At 50.5% G+C, this 22,796-nt stretch overlaps 1 protein-coding gene across 6 annotated transcripts in view; it reads left to right on the top strand.

Moving 5' to 3' along the window:
* The window catches only part of LOC144170353 (uncharacterized), a 313,794-nt gene that overhangs the window by 231,530 nt on the left and 59,468 nt on the right, over positions 1-22,796 (top strand). The window contains exon 1 of one of the 6 annotated variants that reach the window (XM_077700104.1): positions 17,653-20,414. The exons of the other annotated variants lie outside the window; for them this stretch is intronic. Within the exon in view, the coding sequence (XP_077556230.1) occupies positions 20,076-20,414 (339 nt within the window). The 5' untranslated portion in view covers positions 17,653-20,075. Of the gene's footprint in view, positions 1-17,652; positions 20,415-22,796 lie in introns of those variants that run through there. 6 annotated transcript variants of the gene reach the window in all.

Below are 22,796 nucleotides of genomic sequence, written 5' to 3'. Positions count from 1 at the left end.
CCCTGTGGTCTCCAGAGTGCTAGTCAGGGGAGAGACGACACCAGACGTCTTGCCGCAACGGGTGGCTCCCGAGACCAGGCGATATAGATAAGGATGATGATGGAGCGCAGACGGTGATGGTGATGGGCGCTTCCGTGCGAGATTTGGCGCCGTACCAGTCTTATTAATAAAATTGTTTAGACACTATGGCCTTACGTCTCCGAGGCAAACATAGGTAGATGTGTATTGGGCTGGCATAAGCTCCTTGGGAGAATGCATACTCATTTATCCAGCAATTGCCACTTCGGAGTTTCTAGGTCATTGTGTTTATTTTGTGCCTTCCCTACGCGCTTTTTTTTTCCACTTGATCAGGGCTGTTAATTTCACGATTGCTCGATCAAATGGTTATGCGTTTATTCATTCCCCCTTTTTGGTCTTTCTTTAAAGAACTGCGGTTGATTCCTCTGTCATAGAAATCGATAAAACACGGGAGTGAAATGTGCAGCGAAATCTGCAGCTGAGCATGATTTGTGGGTCGGCGGCTGCCCTGTGGGTGTGCTCGGCGAGCGACGTCCTGCTGGCGGGTCACTTCGGCAAATGTGTGCTGGCGTAATTTCCGTGACTGATATGCCGTCAGTAAAATCTTGGTGTATCCCGGCATAAAACTCGTTCGGGTTAAGATATAAAACTAGAAAACGAACAATCATTAGTGTATAGTGCTAAAGGTTGCTTCCCCGCAAGTAGACCCTGTGTGCAGGGGTGCACTCTTTACAGGCCGCTGGCTTCGTTGTACTGGCGTCACTTCCGTGACGGATATGACGCAAGGGAAATCTTCGTGAATCCCGGAATAAAACACTTTCGTGTTAAAAATGCAGAAATGTGGTGAAAGGAGGCATCTTTCAGGCAAACCTCGTTAAGCTTTCACAGCGGCGGAGAGAACGAACTAGCGTCGCGTAAGTGCGGCGATGGGCGCATGTCCAGAGGGGGCAACTTCGTAATGCCTGCTCCTTGGCGCCTTTGGAATGCTTGACGCGTGCCGCCGAGAGCGTAAGCGTGTACGCACTGGGTACGTGATTCGCTTACGGTCCGATCCGGGACCGTTAGCCCGGGGTTTTGTTGTCAATCCCGCGATGGCGACCCCGCTGGCGGGCTTTCAGCGCGGATTGCCGCACCAAGCCCCCATGCCTCTCTCTCTCTGCTCCCCGTCATCAAAGTGTCGTCGTCGTCGTCCTCTTCCGACTCTTTCTGGATCGTACGTGCTTCTCCTCCCGGCGTTCCGTTGTTCTTCTTCGCTGATTCTTCACTGTCGTCTGCCTCTTCATGCATCTTGGCGCCAGACGACTGTAGCAGTGGTTTAATTCTTTCTTCTTTTTTGTTCGGTACTGTTGGGAGCAAGCGTTGCGTCAGGTGATTTCCTCTGATTTTCTATCATCGTGCTTTATTTCTGACCTCGTTTCATCGGTAACCCTTTTTTTACCACAATTGCTAGATGGTCGAGTAGGGACCTCCATTATAATCCGGGTACATTTTAATCTCAAGAATGGCCATTATCATCGCGTTTGGCGCAGCTTTTTCGTGGCCTTAAGTTCTTAGAGCATATGTGGAAACCAGTCGCTTGTTAAGCAGAGCCTTCATCATTGTCATCATCATCATAATCAGCAGCACCGCGTTAAACAACAATAATAATAATAATAATAATAATAATAATAATAATAATAATAATAATAATAATCGCCCTGTTTGAGTCCACTGCGGGAAAAAAAACTCCCCTATTTACCTCCAGGTTTGTGCTGTTAAAATTGCTTTGCATGTTTGCGTGGTGCGCTGTTTCGCATATTGGAATGGCTTGTGCTGCGCGTCGTATTGCAACACGAGAACGCGCCGACCTCGATGTAACGGTGGGTGCTGCGACCGCGTCGTACATGTATGACCATACGCTTTCCGAAACCGAGCCCATTCGTCATACACGGAGGAAAAAACGCTACTGTAGCTCGCGCTTTTCTCGTCTTGTTCCCTCCATCAATGCTGGGCCGCTTTTTATGGAGCGTGGGTCGCCGGTACATTTACGACCGTGGGCCAGTCCCTCCACGGTGATCCGGACACGGCCTCGATGGGGTCACGTCGTGGACGGATCTGTCGTTATAAATCACGGAACCGGAAGGGACTGGTCGTCCGTACGAGAACGGCCGCAGCGATCTTCTGCACGTAAACAATATTGTTTTGAACGATCGGAAGCTGACCGCGGGGAAACGACGAGTATGGGATAAGATACAGTGTGGCGCGCCGCGCGTTATTTTCTTCTTCGGTTCGCCGCATGACTATAGTTGATTGCGTGGATGCATTTCAGGAATAATATTAGCTAGTACTCGAAGATTGCAGTTAGATAAAGAAATCTGGTGTAGCTAGAGGGAAGAGACATCTGTATACGAGGGCAGGGTGGCGGGAGTCATGATCAGAGTGGCGGGGGAGGAAACCAAGAACAAAAAGTTGATTGTAGAATTCTACCTCAATCCAGTAATGTAGTAATAAGCGTCGAACGTTTTACTGGTCTACTTTATTTTTATTGTGTATACCTTGTTAAATTGTTATTTTTTATTCTGTTTTATTTTTATTGTTCTATTTCTGAACATGTTCTTTTTCTTGAAACCAGCTTTCCTTACAGCGCCAGCTGTCTTTTTTTAGTCCTTGTACGTTCCCAGAAGCAGTCGGACTGCTCGATTGAACTGCTAAATTACTGCAATACCAGTAATTTAGTAAGTAGCCGTAAGTTTTTCCGTCATGAATGGTAAATTACTACCGGAGATTTACGTGGCTGCTTTGATGCAGAAAAAGGGAACTTTTCTGCATCATGCATGCATCGGCGTCTTTTGACCTTTACCGATGCCACGGTATACGAAGCAGACTGGCTTCCGCGCCGGGATCGTCCGACGTAGCTGCTTCGCTCTTGCCCTTTTCCGTCTCCATGGATGTGTGTGCAGTTGAGGCGTGCCTAAACTAGGCAAGGCAGCTCATGCTCATGCGGGAGTCGTCGGCTCGTAGCTGCCGAGGGGAAAACGGTCGCGCGCGTTCGACGTGCGCGTCGTTTTTGCAGGAAACCCTTCGGTCCGCGCGCGAGGCGATGGCTGCTGCCACTGCGCTGATTACGACCGGCACGCGATCCTCCTGGGGTTGCAAGAAAGCGAAACCGACGTACCCGGCGTTGTTCGGGGCTGGTGTGCGCTGTGCTCTGCGTACACGGTCCCATCCCAAAGGCCGCGAAGGAGGAGGAGAAGGGCATGTGTGTGCGGGTAAATTTATTCAGCGCCGTCGGGAAGGGAGCTCGCGCTAGTGATCAGGGCCAGCTCTCCGCTCTCGCACCCGGCGCTCGCACACATAAGTGGCTGAGTTTTAGCTCCGTTTTCTTACATTTGCCAATTGCCCTGGCTGTGATACACGCTCCACTGTACCCCACACCGTGTGGGGCTGCACTAATGATCGTTTCCCTCTAGTTTCCTCTGACGAGCAGTGAGAGGGCGATGTGTAGCTCTGGCCTCGGGTGGGGACAGAACTCTCCCTCGTGGACACGGCTACGCTAGTAGCCGCCAGACTGGAGCCTGCAACCACCTCATAAACCTACTTCAACAAACATTCTTCAACTACTTCAACACACACACACACACACACACACACACACACACACACACACACACACACACACACACACACACACACACACGCACACGCACACGCACACGCACACCCACGCACACGCACGCACGCACGCACGCACGCACATGTATATATATAGCGAATCAGAAAATGGGAAATGAGGGGCTCGGTGAAAAATAAGACACAAAATAAGGGTTGGCAGTCAAGAAAACCTCGGAAAGCAAAGGGGAGGTTGTGGTGGGTCATAGAAACAGATGTAGAATTTTTTGAGTCAGAATTAAAGTGGTGAAAAAATGCCGCCGGGTTCGGATCCCACCCGGCGGGCATTTTTTCACCACTTTCTTTCTGACTCAAACAAGTCATGTCTCGTTAATATGGACCCACTTAATATGGAAACCCCGCAATATGGACGAAATGTTCGGTGAACGGTCTCTCGCCATGCAATTCTGCCCCGTTAATATAGAAACCCGCAGTCCGGACTATGAGCGGCAATTTTGGGGACGAAACGGGTGAATACAGCCATTTATGTCTCGTTATTATGGACAAGAGTACACAAAGCAAAAAATATACAAAAAAGACTGTTGACCCCCAGAGGCCCCAGCGCGTACCGGGAACTCACTGTTGGCCGAAGTATACAAAGCCGAAGCATGCGTTTATCTCGGAACGCTCTTTCTTCCAGTACTATCGAATCAGATAGTCAACATTCGGGATCAGGGAACAACACTCTATGGTAGTGAACGACAGGGTGATACCCTCTTCCTATCAGACAAGATTGCCCGGTGCGGCATACGCCGGAAAGAGCAAGTCCTGGGGCTCAAGATAAGAGGGCGATATAAGTTCGTGCCAATGTTTGATCCGCATAAAAGACAAAGCTGTACGCTTCTCTGGTCAGTTCGGCGGAGGCAATAGCTGATGTTAAGCGTAAACGGACCGAGGTTTCCGCTCAGCTCAAAAGGAAATATGCCACTTTAACAGTCAGACGTCCTCAGCACGTGTTCCTGACCCTGATTCGTTATTATAGACAACTCACATTATGGACGATTTTTCTGGGGAATGGAGGCGTCCATATAAACGAGGCATGACTGTGTATATATATATATATATATATATATATATATATATATATATATATATATATATATATATATATATATATATATATATATATATATATATATATATATATATATATATATATATATATATATATATATATATATATATATATATATATATATATATATATATATATATATATATACGTTCTACGTGGCGGCCGCTGGGAAAGAAGACGTTCTACGTCTCCCGCGGTAGTCGAGGGGCGGCGCTAGTTGACCGGCCTCAGAGCTCTTGTAAATATAAACCCCCGCTTTAAAGTCGAGAGAGAAGCCGCTGTGGGGATAGCGTAATTGGTTAACGCACCGCACCGGTTATGCGGAGATGTGGGTTCGAGTCCCGCTCCCGGAAAACGGCGGATTTTTTCTCGACTTATATTTTCGCTTATTTATCAATGAATCAAAGAAACGTGACAAGCACACGTCATTCGGCCCTATTATATATTTCGAAAAAAAAAAAGCCGAATAGCACTGGCAATGACGACTGCAACCTTGATATGTATCTTTACCGAGTCCCTCGTCCCGTATCTATATATATATATATATATATATATATATATATATATATATATATATGCGCGCGCGACGACATGCTTCTGGTCCTCCTGCAAGGTTTTCGTTGTCCGCTTTTTTTAGGGGCGAAGCTCCTAAAGCCATGGGTCTGTCCATCCCTTGTGTCTCGCGGTACGTGACGGCCGCATGCTTTCGGAGATGTCGCAAAGTGGGCCGCGTTGCACGCGCAAGAACCGGCTGCAACCGGCAGCGCAAACTCGGCACCGGGAGCGCGAGCTTGTCTGTGTTCGCCAACGGAGGCGCGAGCGCACGTGCACTGCGAGAGGGAGATCACGCAAGAGATCACGCCACGAACGCAGGCAGTCGTTCTCGGAGATCGAACGAGACCCAAGGACCTTTGCTCGTTTCTCTCGTCTTGTTCGGGCACAAGTTCGCCCTAAATAAAAGTTCTTTCTTTACCGTTGTGTCCCATCCTACGTGACAAATTGTGGTGGAGGTGCGGGGTAGTCCTCGATGGCGCGGGGTCTTTCACCAGGTCTGGGCCTGGGAGCATTGACTCCGAAAATAAAAGTTGATTTGTACAATGCACGGTCTTACGTCTTTCTTAATGATGTAATGGGCGAACTTTCACGGGAGAGTTACAGTTACCGATGATCTCCCCCTCTCGAGATTCGCCCCACTTATCATCATTCATTCCGTGGATATGGCGTGATTTTTGTTTTTTCTGCGTTCATAGATACGAGGGTTTGGGTTTTTACGAGCATGCCCGCACGAGTTGCGTCGGATTATGTACATCTTCCCTTTCTAATACACAACAGGAGGTGCTTGCCTGCCGCTTCGGGGAAAAAAAAAATCTGTCCATGTCTATACGTCCGCACGCACATCACGAGATCGATCATTTTTCCACCACTGAGGAGCCGCTGCGGCTGCGTGCAATGCCGGCTGGCCACATTGCAGTGGCCGAAATAGTTTCGATTCCTGGCCGCGGGAGCTGTATTTTTAATGGAGGCCCAGTACAAAAGCGCCAGGGTGTGCGATTTCGATGCACCTGGAAGAACTCCGAGTGATCTGATGTTCGACTCTATACCGGTCGATTACCCAGCGGCCATCGAATGGCCCAAAAAGCTAACGAAATTCGATGCGAAGCAGAGGAATTTTATTCCGCCACCAAAACAATCGATTTGGACTGAACCGGCCGCTTCTCACGATAGCCAGATGGAGCGCTCCGAGGCGGGGCGAGGTGATTTGAGATTGCCGTTCAAATATGGATAACCCACTGTGAAGCGAAAAAAAAAATGTATCGCTTAGCATGGCAAAACCGTTGGTGCGTGCGTGCGTGCGTGCGTGCGTGCGTGCGTGTGTGTGTGTGTGTGTGTGTGTGTACCCTCTCTCTTTCTCTCTGTCTCTCTCTCTGGTAAGGGTGCTTTTCATCCTGCTTTCTTTCTGGTTGGGGTGATTTTCACCAATCCGCATACACAACCCATTTATAACGGCCCGGTCATAAGAACTCGATTTCTTCAGCCGTTCCGTTTTTGAACGAAGAAATTCCTCATCACTGTGAGGAGGTCCATTTTTAGTACTGTGAACGCACACGCACACAGCGTGCACCTAGATTCTCATTTACACCCGCGTGTCCTCAAGCGTGAAAATCCAGGTTACCGAAATCGTTCGAAACGTAAACATTCTGTCCAAAGTTTCGTTCTGTGTATTGTGTTCTTGGTTACAGGTTTAGTATTTTTTATTTTAATTTTTTATCTACTTTTGTTTGGCGCTCTTTATCCCAGCTGGCCTTGCGCCAATAAAAATCAAACCATCATCGTATTCTTGGTATTTCGTTGGGTGGCACAAACCCGCTTTCCACCACGGCCATCCAACCCTAGCCATGGCCCCGGCTATCGCTTTCATTTCAGCACCTCCTTGCCGATGCTTCAGATAGCCAGAGGGTTGTATGAGATGCGTCCTTACGAGCGATCATTAGCGCTCATCGCATTTCATTTTCTTTTCAGCATCGTGCGTCACCGCCGTGCAAATCATTGTCTTGATTGTCTTGCTTGTCTACGCACCTTGGATGTAATCGTACAGTGTAACGTGCTTGCCCTGCACGTTTCTGTGTATGTAGCAACTCTCATATCATCTTCGTCTGATACACGTCTGTTTTTTTACTACAGTTCTCACTGTAGACTCACGCTCACCGTTCAAACGTCAGTTCAGTGGCGGCTGTATCCTCAATAGTTGGTTTTTTGTTGTTGTTGTTGTTCACCAGGTTTTGCCTTTTATCGCTTTACTACAGGTTTTTTTTTTCTTCCTATCTCCGCTAATGCGACGAAATGAAAACTGCTGGACGATCCGGATAGCTGAGCGGCTACCAAGAGGCGGCAATGGGCCTGGGAGTACGAGAAGGCCTTTAGCTTTATGGAGGGACGAAGTAGGAAAATTTGGACGCAAAGAATGCACTCGGGCCTTCGTCCTGCAGTGGACTCCGATATGATGATGATGATATTTCTCCTCTTGGACCAGGGCTGGTGGAATGCCACTTTAGGGCGCAGCCCTTGACTTTGGGTACCTGAGTTTCGCGGTGGAGGTGTCTATGGCCGCGTAACCGGGTAACCGAGTGAGCCAACGAAGCAGCGAAGGAAGAAAGAAAACTTAAATGAGCGTCTGGCGAAGGGGGAGAAGGGCGGCCCGCGCGGCCATGGCGTCATCGCTCTCGCTGCCTCCCCCTCACACTTTCTCGGTGCGTGGCCGGCAAGAAGCGCCCTCCCCCTGACACTGGGGCTCTTCGATTTACAGTCCGACATTCGATTTTTCCACGTATCCCTCTGGCTTCGGGGATCCTCGGACTCCCCGTGGACTATCCGCGGTAAGTCCGAGACTGTAAATCGAAGAGTCCCACTTTCCCCAGATGTTGTTCCACTCGCTGCTAATCCGGACCGTGGGGTATTTGCGCGGGAGGTTCAAACACGATTTGCAACAACATGTTGGCTGGCGGCGGCGGCGGCTCACTGCGAGATAACAACAGAGTAGGGCGCGCCGCCGTGCGTTCGCTGATAACGCGATCACTTCCTGAGACGAAGCAGATAAGCGCCGTGACGAAGACTGCAGTTCGCGCTGCGCACAAATTTCGCATTAGGGAGCGTAACAATCGTCAGTGCATTTTTTACACTTGCTGTCACCCGGATCACTGCGTTTGAAAACTGGTACCTTCTCTTCTTGGCCTTATTTTAGCATTTTAGCGCTGAGAAAGATGTGTGCACTGCTGGGAAGGGTCGCCACATAAGCGAAGTTTATAATCTCTGCATTTTAAAGGCAGGCTTATCATGCACTAACTACTTCCTGGTTTTCTTCTTTCTGCCTGCGCTCGGCCCCTTCGTTCTGAAACCTCGCCATGCGGCAGACATTTAGCAGAATTTGTAGGGCGCCTTTGTTGGTTAGCATTCATTTTAAACGCGCCACCCTGTGTGTTCACGTCGGCTTCGGGGCTGCATTGATCCACAGCAGCGTCATCCAATCAGAGCAGCGCGAAAAGCGACCGCTACTGTAACCACCGTCTGACAACCAGGCAGCTAACGGTAGTCGCTTTTGTTATCTTTAGTTTTCACCGCATTTGGACGGTTGCTTGCCCGTTTAAAGCGCTTCCAAGTTGACGCTAATTTACCCGGCTGTGTGTACGCGAGCACTTTACACGTAGGGGGGCACAGTGTAGCCTAAATTTAGCGGCGCCCCATGCACGGGACAGTCAAAGGGGAGAACGAGGCTGTATCGACGAGTTTCGCTAATGACGTTACATTCCCTTCCGGCTTCGAAACCGTGCACGCGGCCGCCCGGCTTCTAAATCGGCCGGCGCGTTCTCCGGCTTGCCAGGCCTTCATGCACTTGCCTGTGTTTACCCCCCTTTTTTGTGCGGCAGCAATAATTACTCCTTAATGTTTGTTCCTGTAAACTTGCATGCCAGATGGGCTCTTTGGGAAACGCCTAAGTATCGGGTACAAACACCGCGCCCAAACGTTGCGGCGCCCGCCCATGAGTTGGTGCGCAACTAGCGGCGAGTTTTGCGGCGGGTAGTGCGTGATGGCGTTCTCAGAGGGCGCAGAAGTCGCACGAAGAGCGTGCGCTCATTTCGAGTCCACGAAAAAGGCGCGTCTTTCAAATCCACCGGAGCTATTCGCGGTAGCTAGTTTTCACTTGGATCGATTACTTTCTCCATTGGGGTGGGGAGTAAGATTAATTACGCAAATTCTTAGTGAATTAGGTGACATTAGAGACTCGGTTGAACACAGATTTAGTCGGCTTAGGTTATTTCATTCAAAAAGGAAAAACAAAAGGAAGCGCTTGTCAGCTGTTGCGCCCTACGAAGTGTTAGGTGCATGTTATAGAACTCCTAATGGTCTACACTACATCAATCCCGAATGTTCGACAACGGTGCTCTCTGTAATACTGCTACGTTGTTTTGCACGTTCAAACATAAAGCTTTCTTCTTTCATTAAATTAGGACACATCTGTTTTGTGCCGTAGAACTTGATTGATTTGGTTTATTGTGGGGTTTAACGCGCCGACGCAGCGCAGGCGATGAGGCGCGCCGTAGTGGAGAGCTCCGGATTAATTTTGACCACCTGGGGATCTTTAACGTGCACCGAAATCTCGTACACACGGGCGTTTTTGCTTTTCGCCTCCATCAGAAAAGCGACCGCCGCGGCCGGGAATCGAACCCGCGACCTCGTGCTCAGCAGCACAACGCCTTAAGCCCGTTCTACATGGGGCGAATTTCGCCTGCGAATTCGCAGTAGCGGCGCCGCCCGAGCGACAAAACGATTTCTTTTCCTATTTTCACTGCTGCGACATGTTGCCAAATGCTCGTTCACAGGAGAAGTTCGACTCTTCCAAACATTTGGAAATTCTCCACAGCAACGAGAATAGATCGTTTTGGTTCACGAGCGGCGCCGCAGCTGCGAATTCGCAAGCGAAATTCGCCCCATGTAGAACGGGCTTTAGCCGCTGAGCCACCGCGGCGGGTGTGTGCCGTAGAACTCCTTACGCAGCTTGTCATCTCGAGTAATATCCATTAGTACCTCGAGTTATTGTATCTGTCTACCCGCCGTGGTGGCTGAGTGGCTAAGGAGTTGCGCCGCTGAGCACGAGGTCACGGGTTCGGTACCCGGCCGCTGCGGCCGCTTTTTCTCATGGAGATGAAAAGCAAAAACTCCCGTGTGTACGAGATTTCGGCGCACGACAACGACCCCGGGGTGGTCAAAATTAATCCGGAGCCCTACACTAGGGCGCACCTCATCGCCTGCGTTGCGTCGGCGCGTTAGACCCTACAATCAATCAATCAATCATCACACCGAGCAGGCCTGCCAAATCGAAGCCGAGTGACAGTTCTTGGTATTCTCAAAATTGTGCGAAGTTATCAAAAGAGCCACAGTGTCTTTCTCCCTGCCATCGGTACCGTGTATGAAATGGCGGCTGCTAAAGAGGACGGTGTTCTTAAATTCCTCGTGCGTATGAATTATGTAACATAACAAAATGTAACTCGTCTCGGAGCGCATGTTTGTACGAATCGTGATAAGGTGAGAGCAGAGACGCCTCGCAACCCCACAAGTTTTTCACGCTATAAATCTTTTGTATTCATTTTTTGGACTTTACTGGTAATATGCTGAAGCCAAGTAACCGATAAATCGTTGAACGACCGAGTCCGGTTAATCTGGTGATCCCTTTAATTCCAGTCCGAATAGAAAACTTACTACTGGGATAGAATTTTAAATTTTGACCATTTCATGTCCATTTCAAAGTGCCCATGTCGAGCGAGGTCTGACTGAGTGGAGGAAAGTGAAAGCAGACGACCCGAATTTCATTAAAGCATCCTGACGGGCTAGTTGGTCTGACGTAATGGAAATAAACTTCGCGCTACAAGGATTGAACGCTGTGTGTGTACTCTTCTTTCGTCCCGTCCTCGTAGCGCGAAGTTTATTTCCATTATGACCCGTATTTACGTGACGCAGCACACGCAAGGTGGGGCGTCGGTTTCAGCGCATGTCATTGGTCAGAGGGCTCGAAAGTGCTGCTGCGTGACTACCGAAATAAGCTCGAAATAGGATTTTTTTTTTTTTTTTGTAAAAAGGCACAACTTGTGGAATTCGGTCCCAATTGAATCGCTTCTACTCAACAGTCCAGTTAATTCATTACTGTGCAGTGTGCAACACGAAGGCGGTTATTTCTGAAAGGCCGCCAATATGTTCCCTCATTTAGAAGAGAAAAAGGAAAGCATGGGAGTCGCTTCGACCGCGGGTCGTCGCTAAGGCTCCGCCCACCTAACGCGTTACCCGATGCTAGTCTGGCTGTGGAGGCAACCAGGTCTCAGCAGCGTACATTCCCACAAAGCAGTTGTCTCCAAGCTTTCAAAGCGGGTGACTACATTTGTTTTTTTCGCGCGCTACTGTTGCTTATTTGTGCACAGCTTATTTGCGGTTGATCGTCCTGTTGTGATAGACTGCTCCATTTAGCTAGGTTGCTAAGAAGTCCTCTTTCAGTGTGACCAGAGCGCTTCGAAGTATTGATCTACGGCGCTACCAGAGGGGTTTGAATCAGTATAGAAAATGTAATGGCGTTATTTTTTTGTTCTGTCCCACGTCAGCGCCGTGCTTGCGCTGGGCTGTTAGTTAAAAATGTTACGTTATATTGCTAATATATATTAAGTTATATTGTATTGTATTATATTATATTGTATTATATTATATTATATTTAGGTTACGTTACAAACCTTGGAATTTAGATATGACATGCAAGGCGCATCCCATCGACTATCCAATCTTCTTGCGGCTGTGTTACCGCCTGCCAGCGTATTGAAAACGGCATTTTTCAAATGCATGCTCGGCTTCCCAGTGGGTGGTGTTCTTAAATTACGGCGTCCTTGGAAGGCCGCGTGCCGTACCTTGAGCTCGTTTCGAATGTTTTGCCGCGTCGCTGTCGCTTTACCATGGTTTGACAATCCTGGCTGTTTTCCTTTCAACCCGGTCCCGCTCCCGGTGCAGGCGTGTTATTTATAACCCCCAGAACTTTCTTTGCCATCGTTGTTTTCTCTTTTCTTTTTTTTTTTCTTCAGAGAAGGGTGGAGGAGAGAATTGTCAAGGAACCATGCGGAAAGTTTGTAGAGGCCTTTGCGTGACATTTGTTTGTTTATCCCTCAGCGGATAGGAAGCCCGTATGGCGTTCTGCCGTCGTAATTCTGCGCTTGGACATTTTGTATCTCTCGCGGTGTATTTATTTTTGTGCAGTGGGGTCTTGGGAACCGCAGGTGCCGGGAACAAATAAATGAGCAAATGCTTAAATGCATGGGAAGGAAACTTTCAGTTTTCTCTATCTCCGAAACGTATTTTAAGTCTCCAGAAAAAAAAGAAGATCGGCAGAATGGCAACGCGCGATGTCTGTGAAATGCGGAAGCATTATGTAGAGCACCGGTTCTCAAATGGGGCCCACGGACCCCATGGGATCCGCGAGAGAACTTGAGTGGTCCGTGAAGCCTCCTCCAAAACCTTCCCCTCTGCCATTCTTTTTCCTCCATTTTGCCAGAACTTGCTGGCAATGCAAAAAGGTGACCTCGCCGCTTGACATGTACGTTTAGTTTCTCCGCATAGCACGTATTTTAACATCGGCTTTTTGCACAGCACGCCAGCTATGAGCGAAAAGAAGCAGATACAGAAAAGACCGCATATAGGTGTTTAGAGGGCTTTTAGATTAAAGAGCACATGAACATGACGCGCATGATCAAAAGGTCAAGCACAAAAGGTGGGCATTGAGTCAGTGTGTGGGAGACGTAAACTGCAAGTGCAAATTGTGTGGCATTATGACACCGATCGACATACATTTCATCGCGGGGTCCCTCATCAATTTCGCAAGCCCAAAAGGGGTCCCATGTGCAGTCATGGCGGAGAACAACTTATGTTTAGTACGCGGCCAGCTGCGCGACGTTTCCTCTCGGGCGCCTCGTCCTCTCCGTCGATCTCGGCCGTGGCGGAGAGCAGGCGCCGCGACTGTAGTCGAACTACCGTATAGCTCCGACCTAACACTTTTCTGCTCAGAAATTACTTCTGGTCATTTTGAATGTAAGACTTCAAAGGCGAAGACAAAAGACCTACTCTTATGCGACGTCACATATACGTTCCTTGGTCTCTCTCTCTCTCTCTCTCTCTCTCTCTCTCTCTCTCTCTCTCTCTCTCTCTCTCTCTCTCTCTCTCTCTCTCTCTCTCTCTCTCTCTCTCTCTCTCTCTCTCTCTCTCTCTCTCTCTCTCTCTCTCTCGAATTTGTCTCATTGCATTAATCCACAAATAGCTCGTCTGTGCATTTTACCTGCCAGTGCCGATTTCGAAGACCCCATCTGGATTCGTCACTGGCTTCTGACGCACTGCCAGTACTCGCTGGCTGCAGAAATATCGATGCTAGGGCCACTCGATGGGCAGCTGAGTTGCGTTCCTTTGTGAATGACGTTTTTGCTGGTATGGCGCCTCACCTGAGCGGTGGCAGGTGGTGTGTTCTGCCTTATGAACTTCTGACTGTGCACGTTCCTTTGCGGCTACTACCGGGCACTGCTCTATCCGCACCGGTTGCCCTGACAGCCTTTATTTGGCCATCTGTAGCTTGGTGTTTTTTTTTTTTTAATAGAAACTTTAATCATTCGCAACAGAACAACAACCCCATTTGGTGACCTAGTGCCGAGCGTCTTTTTGTTGTTGGTGGTGGTGCTGCTGCTGCTTTTTGTTGTTGTTGTTGTTCCTTTGCCTGCCGGGTGGTGTTATCGTTGCGCGTTCTTTGTCTCGGCTGTCGTCATCAGTTGTTCCGCACAGCGTCTCGCGCCGCTGACCGTAACGTCCGAGGAGTGCACGCACGCGGTGTTGCGGAAAAGCCACCGTCCCGCGTGCGGCCGCCTGCCGAAACGCGCGCGCGGGGGGATTGGTAGTGCTGCTCTGCGCTGCGTTGCCTGTTTGGAGGGTGCAGATTGCCTCGCGGGGAATTCAGGCCGGTCAAATTTAATCCTTCGTCAAGGAGCCGGCCGTGGTTCCCGCCGGGTGCTTCCTCCTTTTTCGTTGTTTTTCTTTTTTTTTTCTCTCTCTCCTCTTCTCGCTGCTTACACACCGGAGCCGTCCTTGCGTGCCTCTTGGTCGAAAAGACAGCTTGTGTCTGCACGGCTGATTCCGCATTTTGCAGCGGCATAATGTGTCTGTGCGCACCCCCTCGCGTGAGCCAGTGCCGTGCTACTACTATAAAGCGGCCTCTGGTAGATGGCGGCAATTTATTTTCTTCTTAGTGTCTTCTTTCTGGTCATTTACGCTGAAACGAAAAAGTGTGTGCGTGCGTGCGTGCGTGTGTGTTATATATATATATATATATATATATATATATATATATATATAGAGAGAGAGAGAGAGAGAGAGAGAGAGAAATACGTAGCTTGTCGTTGCAGTGACTTCGTATGTACCCTACAAAAAAATTCCCCCGCATTTCCCCGAGGGGGAGAATGTGAAAGTGCGAATGCACGGTTGTCGGCCCGCTTGCGGCGCTTGCGCTCGGCCCCCGCAGCCCACCGCCTCGCCGCCTTCTCTTCCATCTCTTCCATCGGGTTTGTAGTATCACGTGTACACCACGCAGTTATCAAGCCGCTATAACGCCGCTGAGTCGCCAACGCACGCCGCTGACGACGTAGTTTGAATGTGTTAAAGATATAACGCGCGTCACTAACACTGATATCACCGTCGCGTCCGTGGCTTGGTCGGTAGAGCGTCGCGCTGCGGCCGCAAAGTTTTCGGATCGAAACCTGGCGCCGGATGCTGTTTCTTTTTTAAATATAGAGGAGCACTGCGGACGCCGCCGCCGCCGGCGGTGGATGGTTTGGGGTCGCTTATAAAGTGCATTCGCACTTAAAAGTTAATGTGCACACATTCAGCCCTCGTTGTGCGAATGAGTTTCGGCGACGGCTGGCGCAGTGCGCCGAATGGTCGAGATCGTGAACAAACAATGCGCTCTTTGTCGCTTTATAAAGGGTGTGCGAATTTCAGTTCGTTTGTGCTATGAAAGTTATATCATAGGTGTGTCTGTAGGTCTGTCTTTGCGCGCACGTGGTATTATTGCCTAAAGGATCCTTCATAAATAAAGGATATTTTCAATGTTTGACAATGATTCATGTAACTCAATGGTAAGGTGTTTATAAGTGTCGAGTTCGAATCCGGGCATCTGCACATGCGGCTGCTTTATTTTAATGTTGAATGGAGTACATTGCTTCAAGGGTGGAGCTTTTTGTCTATAAAGATGGGAGGTTTGACTGATCGAGCTTTCCTGTAAAAAATAAAATATTCGTTTGTATAAGCTAGAAATATTGAAATTGATATCCCATCATTTGATTGAACAGTGAAGCTGTTAAAATAAAGAAAATCTTACAAAATGGATTACACATGCACTTTGAGTTGAATTTGGCAATACTTTGTCTACAGGTGCGTTGACCTGTGCGCAGTTCAAACAAGGGCGAGATAAAACAAGTGCCATAAACAAAACACGATAGCTTAACGAAGCTTGGGCCGACTTCAGCATGTGGCGTGACGAAACGAGCGCGGGAAACTACGTTACAAACGTTTGGTGCTTAGAGCCTGTTTTACAGATATTTTGCACACTTGATTGGGGCAGTGGAACGACTTGCGGAGCGGTGGGGTCATGTCATTCGTTAAGACTGCCACTGCTGCTTATATGTGGCACCAAGAATCCGCGATGTCGCGTGGTTATGGAATGGTCTTGGCAGTCAAACTTTGTATCACCTTCTTTCGGATGCTTGTCGTGGAACCCAACTTCTAGATTTCTAGAAAGATTTCTAGAAAGATATAGAGGCTCATGTATTGAAGGGGGCCGTAATTCCCGAAGGCTTACAACGTCGCTGTGAACGGACTTATGCGCAGTACGTGAACCTTTGCACAGCGCGGTAAAACGATTGCTTTCTAAAATGGTCGCATTAGAATGCGAGTTACGTAGCTTTCTATGTAAGGTCGGCTTAGCTGCAATGCGTATTACACTTGCGAATGACACTAAGCATTCCGGCTAATGTCCACGAACAGTGTCGCCGTAAAAAGCGAAAGCTGCGCTGGGCGCTTTTCTCTTTGAAATCCGTTGCCCGTCTATTTGAAGCCTACATTGCAGGAAAATTCACAGCGCATGCGCACGAGGACAAGAAAAGAGAACAGAGGCACCACGGAGCGCTCCGTGGTTTCTCTGTTCTATTTCCTTGTCCTTGTCCGCGTGCGCAATGAATTTTTCTGCAATGCAACACCAACTCGCCCATGCAGGAATCCGTACTCGTGAAGCGTACAGTTCAATCCTTCATGGTGTGTGCGTGCCATTACTTTTGATGACCGTGCCCCTGGTCCTTGATTGTCCTTGCGGAATACTCCTTCGCCTTCCCTTGGGCAACAGTGTTTCAGCCGCGCGTAGAGGTGGGTGGCTGCACTTCAGTGCTCTTTCTTGCGTTGATGAGACAGCGCATGACTGTGCACCCTGTCGGCCTGCGTATGCCGAGCCTTCCGACGGCGACCTCCTTGCCACCTGCTGCTGCCCGTTGCGTCTCGTTATCGAGAGCGAAAACAAAGTTAAAAAAATTCCCCCGCATTTCCCCGAGGGGGAGAATGTGAAAGTGCGAATGCACGGTTGTCGGCCCGCTTGCGGCGCTTGCGCTCGGCCCCCGCAGCCCACCCCCTCGCCGCCTTCTCTTCCATCTCTTCCATCGGGTTTGTAGTATCACGTGTACACCACGCAGTTATCAAGCCGCTATAACGCCGCTGAGTCGCCAACGCACGCCGCTGACGACGTAGTTTGAATGCGTTAAAGATATAAGGCGCGTCTAACACTGATATCACCGTCGCGTCTGTGGCTTGGTCGGTAGCGCGTCGCGCTGCGGCCCGCAAAGTCCTCGGATCGAAACCTGGCGCCGGATGCTGTTTTTTCTTTAAACAGCACTGCGGACGCCAACGCCGCCGACGCCGCCGCCGCCGCCGGCGGTGGATGGTTTGGGGTCGCTTATAAAGAGCATTCGCTCTTAAAAGGGGGCGCGGCGTTTGTGATGTGTCGCATTAGGCGGCCGCCGTGGTGGTTTCCCGCCGTGCGTGCGTGCGCAGCGTACCGGGGGTCCAGATACATCACCTGCAGGAGCGACTCCTCCTCCTCATCCTCCTCCCCGCCGTTCCTTTGTTCGGGCAGTGAGGCCGTTGTTTCGGTCTTCACGCCCCGCGTAACGCCGCTACCACGTGACGCCTCCGCGCGTAGTGGTGAAGTGCGGTTTCCCATCGCCCTCCCTCCTCCTCGCCCCTTCACTCCCAGCTGCGGAGCCCCCGGCCACCTGCGCTGGTCGTGCGCGTGCATCGAGTCCGTGCCACGCTCGACATTGTGCACTTTTCCCCGGTGGAGTGTTTGCCCAGTGCTTGCTAACACGTGTCTGGACCTCCTTCAGCAACGGCGCCCTTTTCGGGTTGCCGCTTTCGGTGCGTCGCTAAGACAACAGCGTGGTCTGCGGTGTTTGAGAGAGTGTTCCCAAGAGGCGGCATGTTCTTGATTGGCCGACTTCGCGCGACGTGTCGTGTCGTGTGATCGTGGCTGCCAGCTGATCGGCCCTCACGGATTATCTCCAATTGGGGTCATCCGCGACTGCAAAGAGCGACCCTTGGTGCGCGTTTCCTGCGTACAGTTCCCGTGCCATGGATACTCGCACGCTTCTTGCGCTGTGGTTTAGGCGTTAGCTCACTTGCCATGTATATAGACACTCTGAACGCCTAACAAATGAGTGGACCTTGCAGCGATTAGTTGAAACCAACCACAATCGCAACCTTGACAATCTACCCTCATTCCAGAAGGATCGTTCGCCCTGCCCTTAATTGGTTTGTGCGTGACTGACCCCGCTGTATTCTGCAGCGTCGAAGTGCCGCATCGGTCGTGGTCTGGGCGCCAGTTGCGTAAGCGTTTGATGGAATAGACCAATACCTCACCGCGGCGTGCGCCTTATATGGATCTAGGACGGAGGTCAGCAAGCTGTTCCGGTCTCTCTGTGGTGAGGCGCAATACATGCCGGCGGAACCTCGTCAGCTGAAACGGAAGGGACCCCAAACCTGCTGAAACAGTCTCCGCGTTGGACGCAACTTTGGGCGGAAACTTGCGTGACCGCATAATTTGCTGCGGGAGTGTAGGCTCTCCTGAAATTAGCCACCGTCCGACCGAAAAGCAGTGTCCCCACTCTCGGAATTTGTTTCGTTTCTAGAGCTGCTTTTTAGTTCAACGTGCGCTGATTGCAATCTACATAATTTGGGACGAAGACATCTCGTAATTAGCTCTGTTCAGTCTTGAAGGAACTTCCGGACGGTAGTACTAGACGCTACTACTGAGCCCGCACTGCCCATTTTACCTTTGCTGTCGCCAACTTCAGTTATCATAGCGGAACATCGCTGTGTCACGGTCATTTTCATTCAGGTTCGGTTCTTTTAAATTATTTTCGCATCAACTTGTGCGCATGCCGTGCCGGCTGAAAGTGCGCAACGTTATTCTATAGCAGGTCTCTGTACCACTGCACGAGGCTGTTTTCCTTCTTGTTGATATTTCGAAGTCGTTCGTGGACAAAGGCCCGAGTAGAGATTTAATGCAGCGCACTAGAAAGAGCTTCGTCTCGCAGTGGTACCCTCGGAGCTTGGAATGAAGGCGTCGTTTTTTCCTCCTCGAAGGCGCTAATCCGAGCTGTCCCTGCTGCCTTGCGTGCTTAAAGCGCTTGTTCCAATCGCCTCAGCGCTTTTTAGCTCGCTCCTCCTCTTCTATACTTAGGCTTTCTTTTGGTTTCAGGCCGGCCTTTCGGCGTGGCCAGCGGTTCCCGCACGCCCAGCTTTCCTGGCGCTGTGGTCCGAGGCGTTTATTGCTGCCGAGCGGCAAGTGAAACAATGGGATGTGCCGCTCAGTTTCTCTTTTCCTCCGGTCGCCCAAATACGGCGAGAACGGGCTCCTGGCGCGTTTGCTTTCCTCGGCGAAGCTGGCCGGTGTGAGAACAAGGCGGCCGCCTGTGTGCGTGCGCCTGTGCGTTTCCTTCGTGCCGCAATAGCCCGTCGGCCACCTACGCGAACAAGTCACGGCCATTGGGCCGGTCGCTTCTTCGAACAGCCTCCCGCCGCAGCCACAACAGGTGCCCTGCGGCGGCGCCTCGCTATAGTGCTATACTGCAATTGTCTTTCTCTCTGACCTACTCCCTCGCCACATTGCGAGTGCTCGCTTTTCAAAGCGTCCGTGTTTGTCTTTGTTCTTCGCTCTTGGTGCTGTGGCACCTCGTTTGATTTCTCACGGCTCCCCGGGCGCTCGATCACGTATTGAGAAAGGTCTGTTCGGGTCGTTCCACTTCCCTTCCACACCACCGCCGTGGTGTTTGTTGGCACATTGTTGTTGTTCGCGGCGAGTGTTGCCATCGTTTTGGTCTGGAACAACGGCGTACCTCAAAGGGGTATCGCTCCTGCGCTGAACGCACAGACCACGGTATTCTACGGCCGCCCGCGTATAGATCGCAGCTGGTTGGCCGAACTTAGACCGCGACCAGCGTTTTCGATCGCGTGTCTCGGTGTTCGTGAGTTGGTCGGCGGCTTCCCAGAAGGGCCAGCATGGTGCATCGACCGGGTCCGTCGCTGTGGACGTCGTCTGGCGGGCAGCGGCGCGCGTGCTCTTCGGTCTGCGTTCGTGCAGATCGCTGCCAGCAGGTGCGAGCGAAGAGCCCATGCGAGTCGACCCCGAGCGGTAGCGAGGCACGTCACCTCCCATGTGAGCACGGATTATCACATGTCGCGAGCGTCGACCGTGCCTAGTGCCGCCAGTCGAGAAGCCTCCGTTCGAATCACTCGTCGTCGTGCCCGCAGTTTCTGCGCCAGCACCGGATTCGCCAGTCTAGAACGTGGACGCAGATACAGTGCTAATTCGGCAGTTTTGCCTGCATGGTGCTTTCCGGGGGCTGCGCTGCGCTCTTGCTGTTCCCCCAAAGGCGCGCCCTTGGCCCTTTTGCCCAACTCCAAGATGCACATCAGCAAGCTGCCGCTGTCTGTGCAAATGGCCCTCATTCTGGACACTGTGCGCGGAAAGAGCCCGCGCTACAGGATCCTCGTCAATGCGGACAGCCTACCGGTAAGTTCCCGGACGCTCCCCGCGCTGGCTCGCTGCCTTGTGAATGAAGCCTTTGAGCATCCTGCCCGGACGAGGCGTCAGATCGCGTAGATTGTGCGCGGCGTTCATTGAGGCTGTAACAGGATGTGACGGAAGCCGAGCAGGCAGTCTTCGCTCCGTAGCCCCGCCTCTTCCGCGCTCCGTGTATATATATCGCGCCGCCACAAAGGCATGGTCTTTGCATATGCATTAGCGCCCTGTCTGTGTATACGCGCACGCGCGTCGTGTAGATTAACAGCCAATCCGCGGGTGCCATTTGTCACCTACAGAAAAAGCAGGGCGCGGAGAGGGAGGGGGAGGAACGAGGAGTCGTGTCTCGGGAGTCGGCACGGAACCGCGTAGCCAATTTTTCAGCGAGGTCGCATTATCGCGTACGCTTTTCGCGGCCGAAACGGCCTCCCGGCGCTCTTAATCGCGCCTCGGGTGTGTTTTGGTGGCGGTGGTGCGAACACGTTCGGCGCATTCGGGCCAGTTTCTTCGCGAGTCGCGCGGACCAAAGACCCGGAGAGGGCGCCGTCCGCCACCTTTGCTTCATCACCGTCGGGAGTCAACACTCTGCGGCTTCCGCCTCCGTGTTTTTTTGTTTTTGTTTTTTTGGAGTGATTGACCGTAATTGGGTTCTGCTGGGTAATGGTATTTAGATTTCGGCCGTCGTTGCCTGCGTACCGCGTTGCTCTCTTTCGGACCACGGCGCAGCATTTCGGCCCTTGTATGTGCCTGGGGTGGCTGTAGCTTGTGCAGGAAATCGTTCGTGTGTACCTCAGCGACCGGCATTCACCAAAGCCCGGGTCGTGCATGAATTGAGGCCGTGCCTTATGTAGCCGTGTTGTAGAGTGCCCGTATGCTACGAACGGTGCTCCAGTAGTGGAATGGACAAAGTTCCGGCAGGTATCGTTGCAAGAACTGCTTGCTGTGCTTACATGTAGAGGTTAGCCCGGTCCGTATTCTGCTTTCCAGCTTTCTGTTTAAAAAGAACACGAAGACAACATACAACTTTACTTTATTAGAAAGATTGGAAAGTTCATAACTCACTGCAGGTTTCTTTGGCGCAACACGATGTTTCGAGAACAGAGGAAGTTGCATTTTAGCGGACGTTTTTCAGACTACTCGCTTCTTAGAAATGGCCTTAAAACGTACAAAAGCGGCGTTACGATGTGCCCGGCGGAGTGGACAAAAGAAATGGAAGCAATCGGCAGGAGGCGGAAATCACCGTTTAGCCTGTTCAGCCTACTACGCATTAAGCAAGGTACGTAACCTGTGCAATGACGTGGCCGTAAGTTCCATGCGGTGCTTCAGACAGTGAACCTCAAGCTTCAGTGTACATTTCTCGAGAACCGGACAACTGTAACCGAAATGAACTCTCAGTGTTTTAAATAAAAAGAAAAACGGGAACCATGAGTAACTAATATTCCTCCTATTTCGACAGCGTACTATCCGACTAGAGCGCGCGACGCTTTCATGTGATTTTCTCGGTGTCTCGCACTGTCCCAGTGACGTCACATTGACTAGTTTGTCCGATCGGTTTTGTCAATATGTTTGTGGTGTTTGGGTTACCGAAGCTTACACTTTCCTCATGTAAAGCGAACAGGTTTTCATGGTTCCTTTAGGTGGTTCAGTTGCGATGCAACACCCTATGCAATAGGAATATTCCAGCCAAATGGCACCGTCCCTTACAAGTTATTACACCAATATAGTTTCGTGAAATACCTGCACTTTCCTCGCTAACTGAAATCGTGTTCGCTGATTATAAACAGCAAACAAGACACCGATCGGACCCGGCTTGCATGTGTCGCCATTGCTGCCTGTAACGTATTCCTCGCTTCTCACTTCGTTGGAGTTGTAGTTTGGTTCATGTTGTACTCGTATTTTTGCGCACATAGCCCGCTTGAAGAAAACTGAAGGAGCTTAGTCCTGCAAAGTATACGGGTAGTACATGTAGTACGGGTAGTTACATACAACACTGGTTATATTCAGAACACGGGTAGTGTTAAATGTGTGTTAATTCGGCGCACGTACCCGTTGTATGCACAATCACCAACAAATTAAACGCAATTAACACATCTAATAATTGCGCGGCTTAGTATTGTAATGACAATGCGCTATTATTGTACGGGTGAAATGTTTGTAACCACGCCATTATTTTACCGCCGTGAACCACAGCGTTGAACTGCCAAGCACTGAACGAAACAGCAGAACAAACGCTGGGCCTGTCGTTTATTTCCGTGGCGATCCTTTCATTACGCAAGTCCTCTACTTACGCTACATGCACCAACTTGCACAACATGTTCTGCTTGACGCTATTTTGTTATTGTACGTTGATTGATTATAAGGTTTATCGCGCCG

The sequence above is a fragment of the Haemaphysalis longicornis genome, unplaced genomic scaffold, assembly GCF_048455015.1.
Source record: "Haemaphysalis longicornis isolate Haplotype H1 unplaced genomic scaffold, Haemaphysalis longicornis Haplotype H1 scaffold_2, whole genome shotgun sequence".
Taxonomy (NCBI): Eukaryota; Metazoa; Arthropoda; class Arachnida; order Ixodida; family Ixodidae; genus Haemaphysalis; species Haemaphysalis longicornis.
This window is presented reverse-complemented; position numbering and strand designations above follow the sequence as displayed.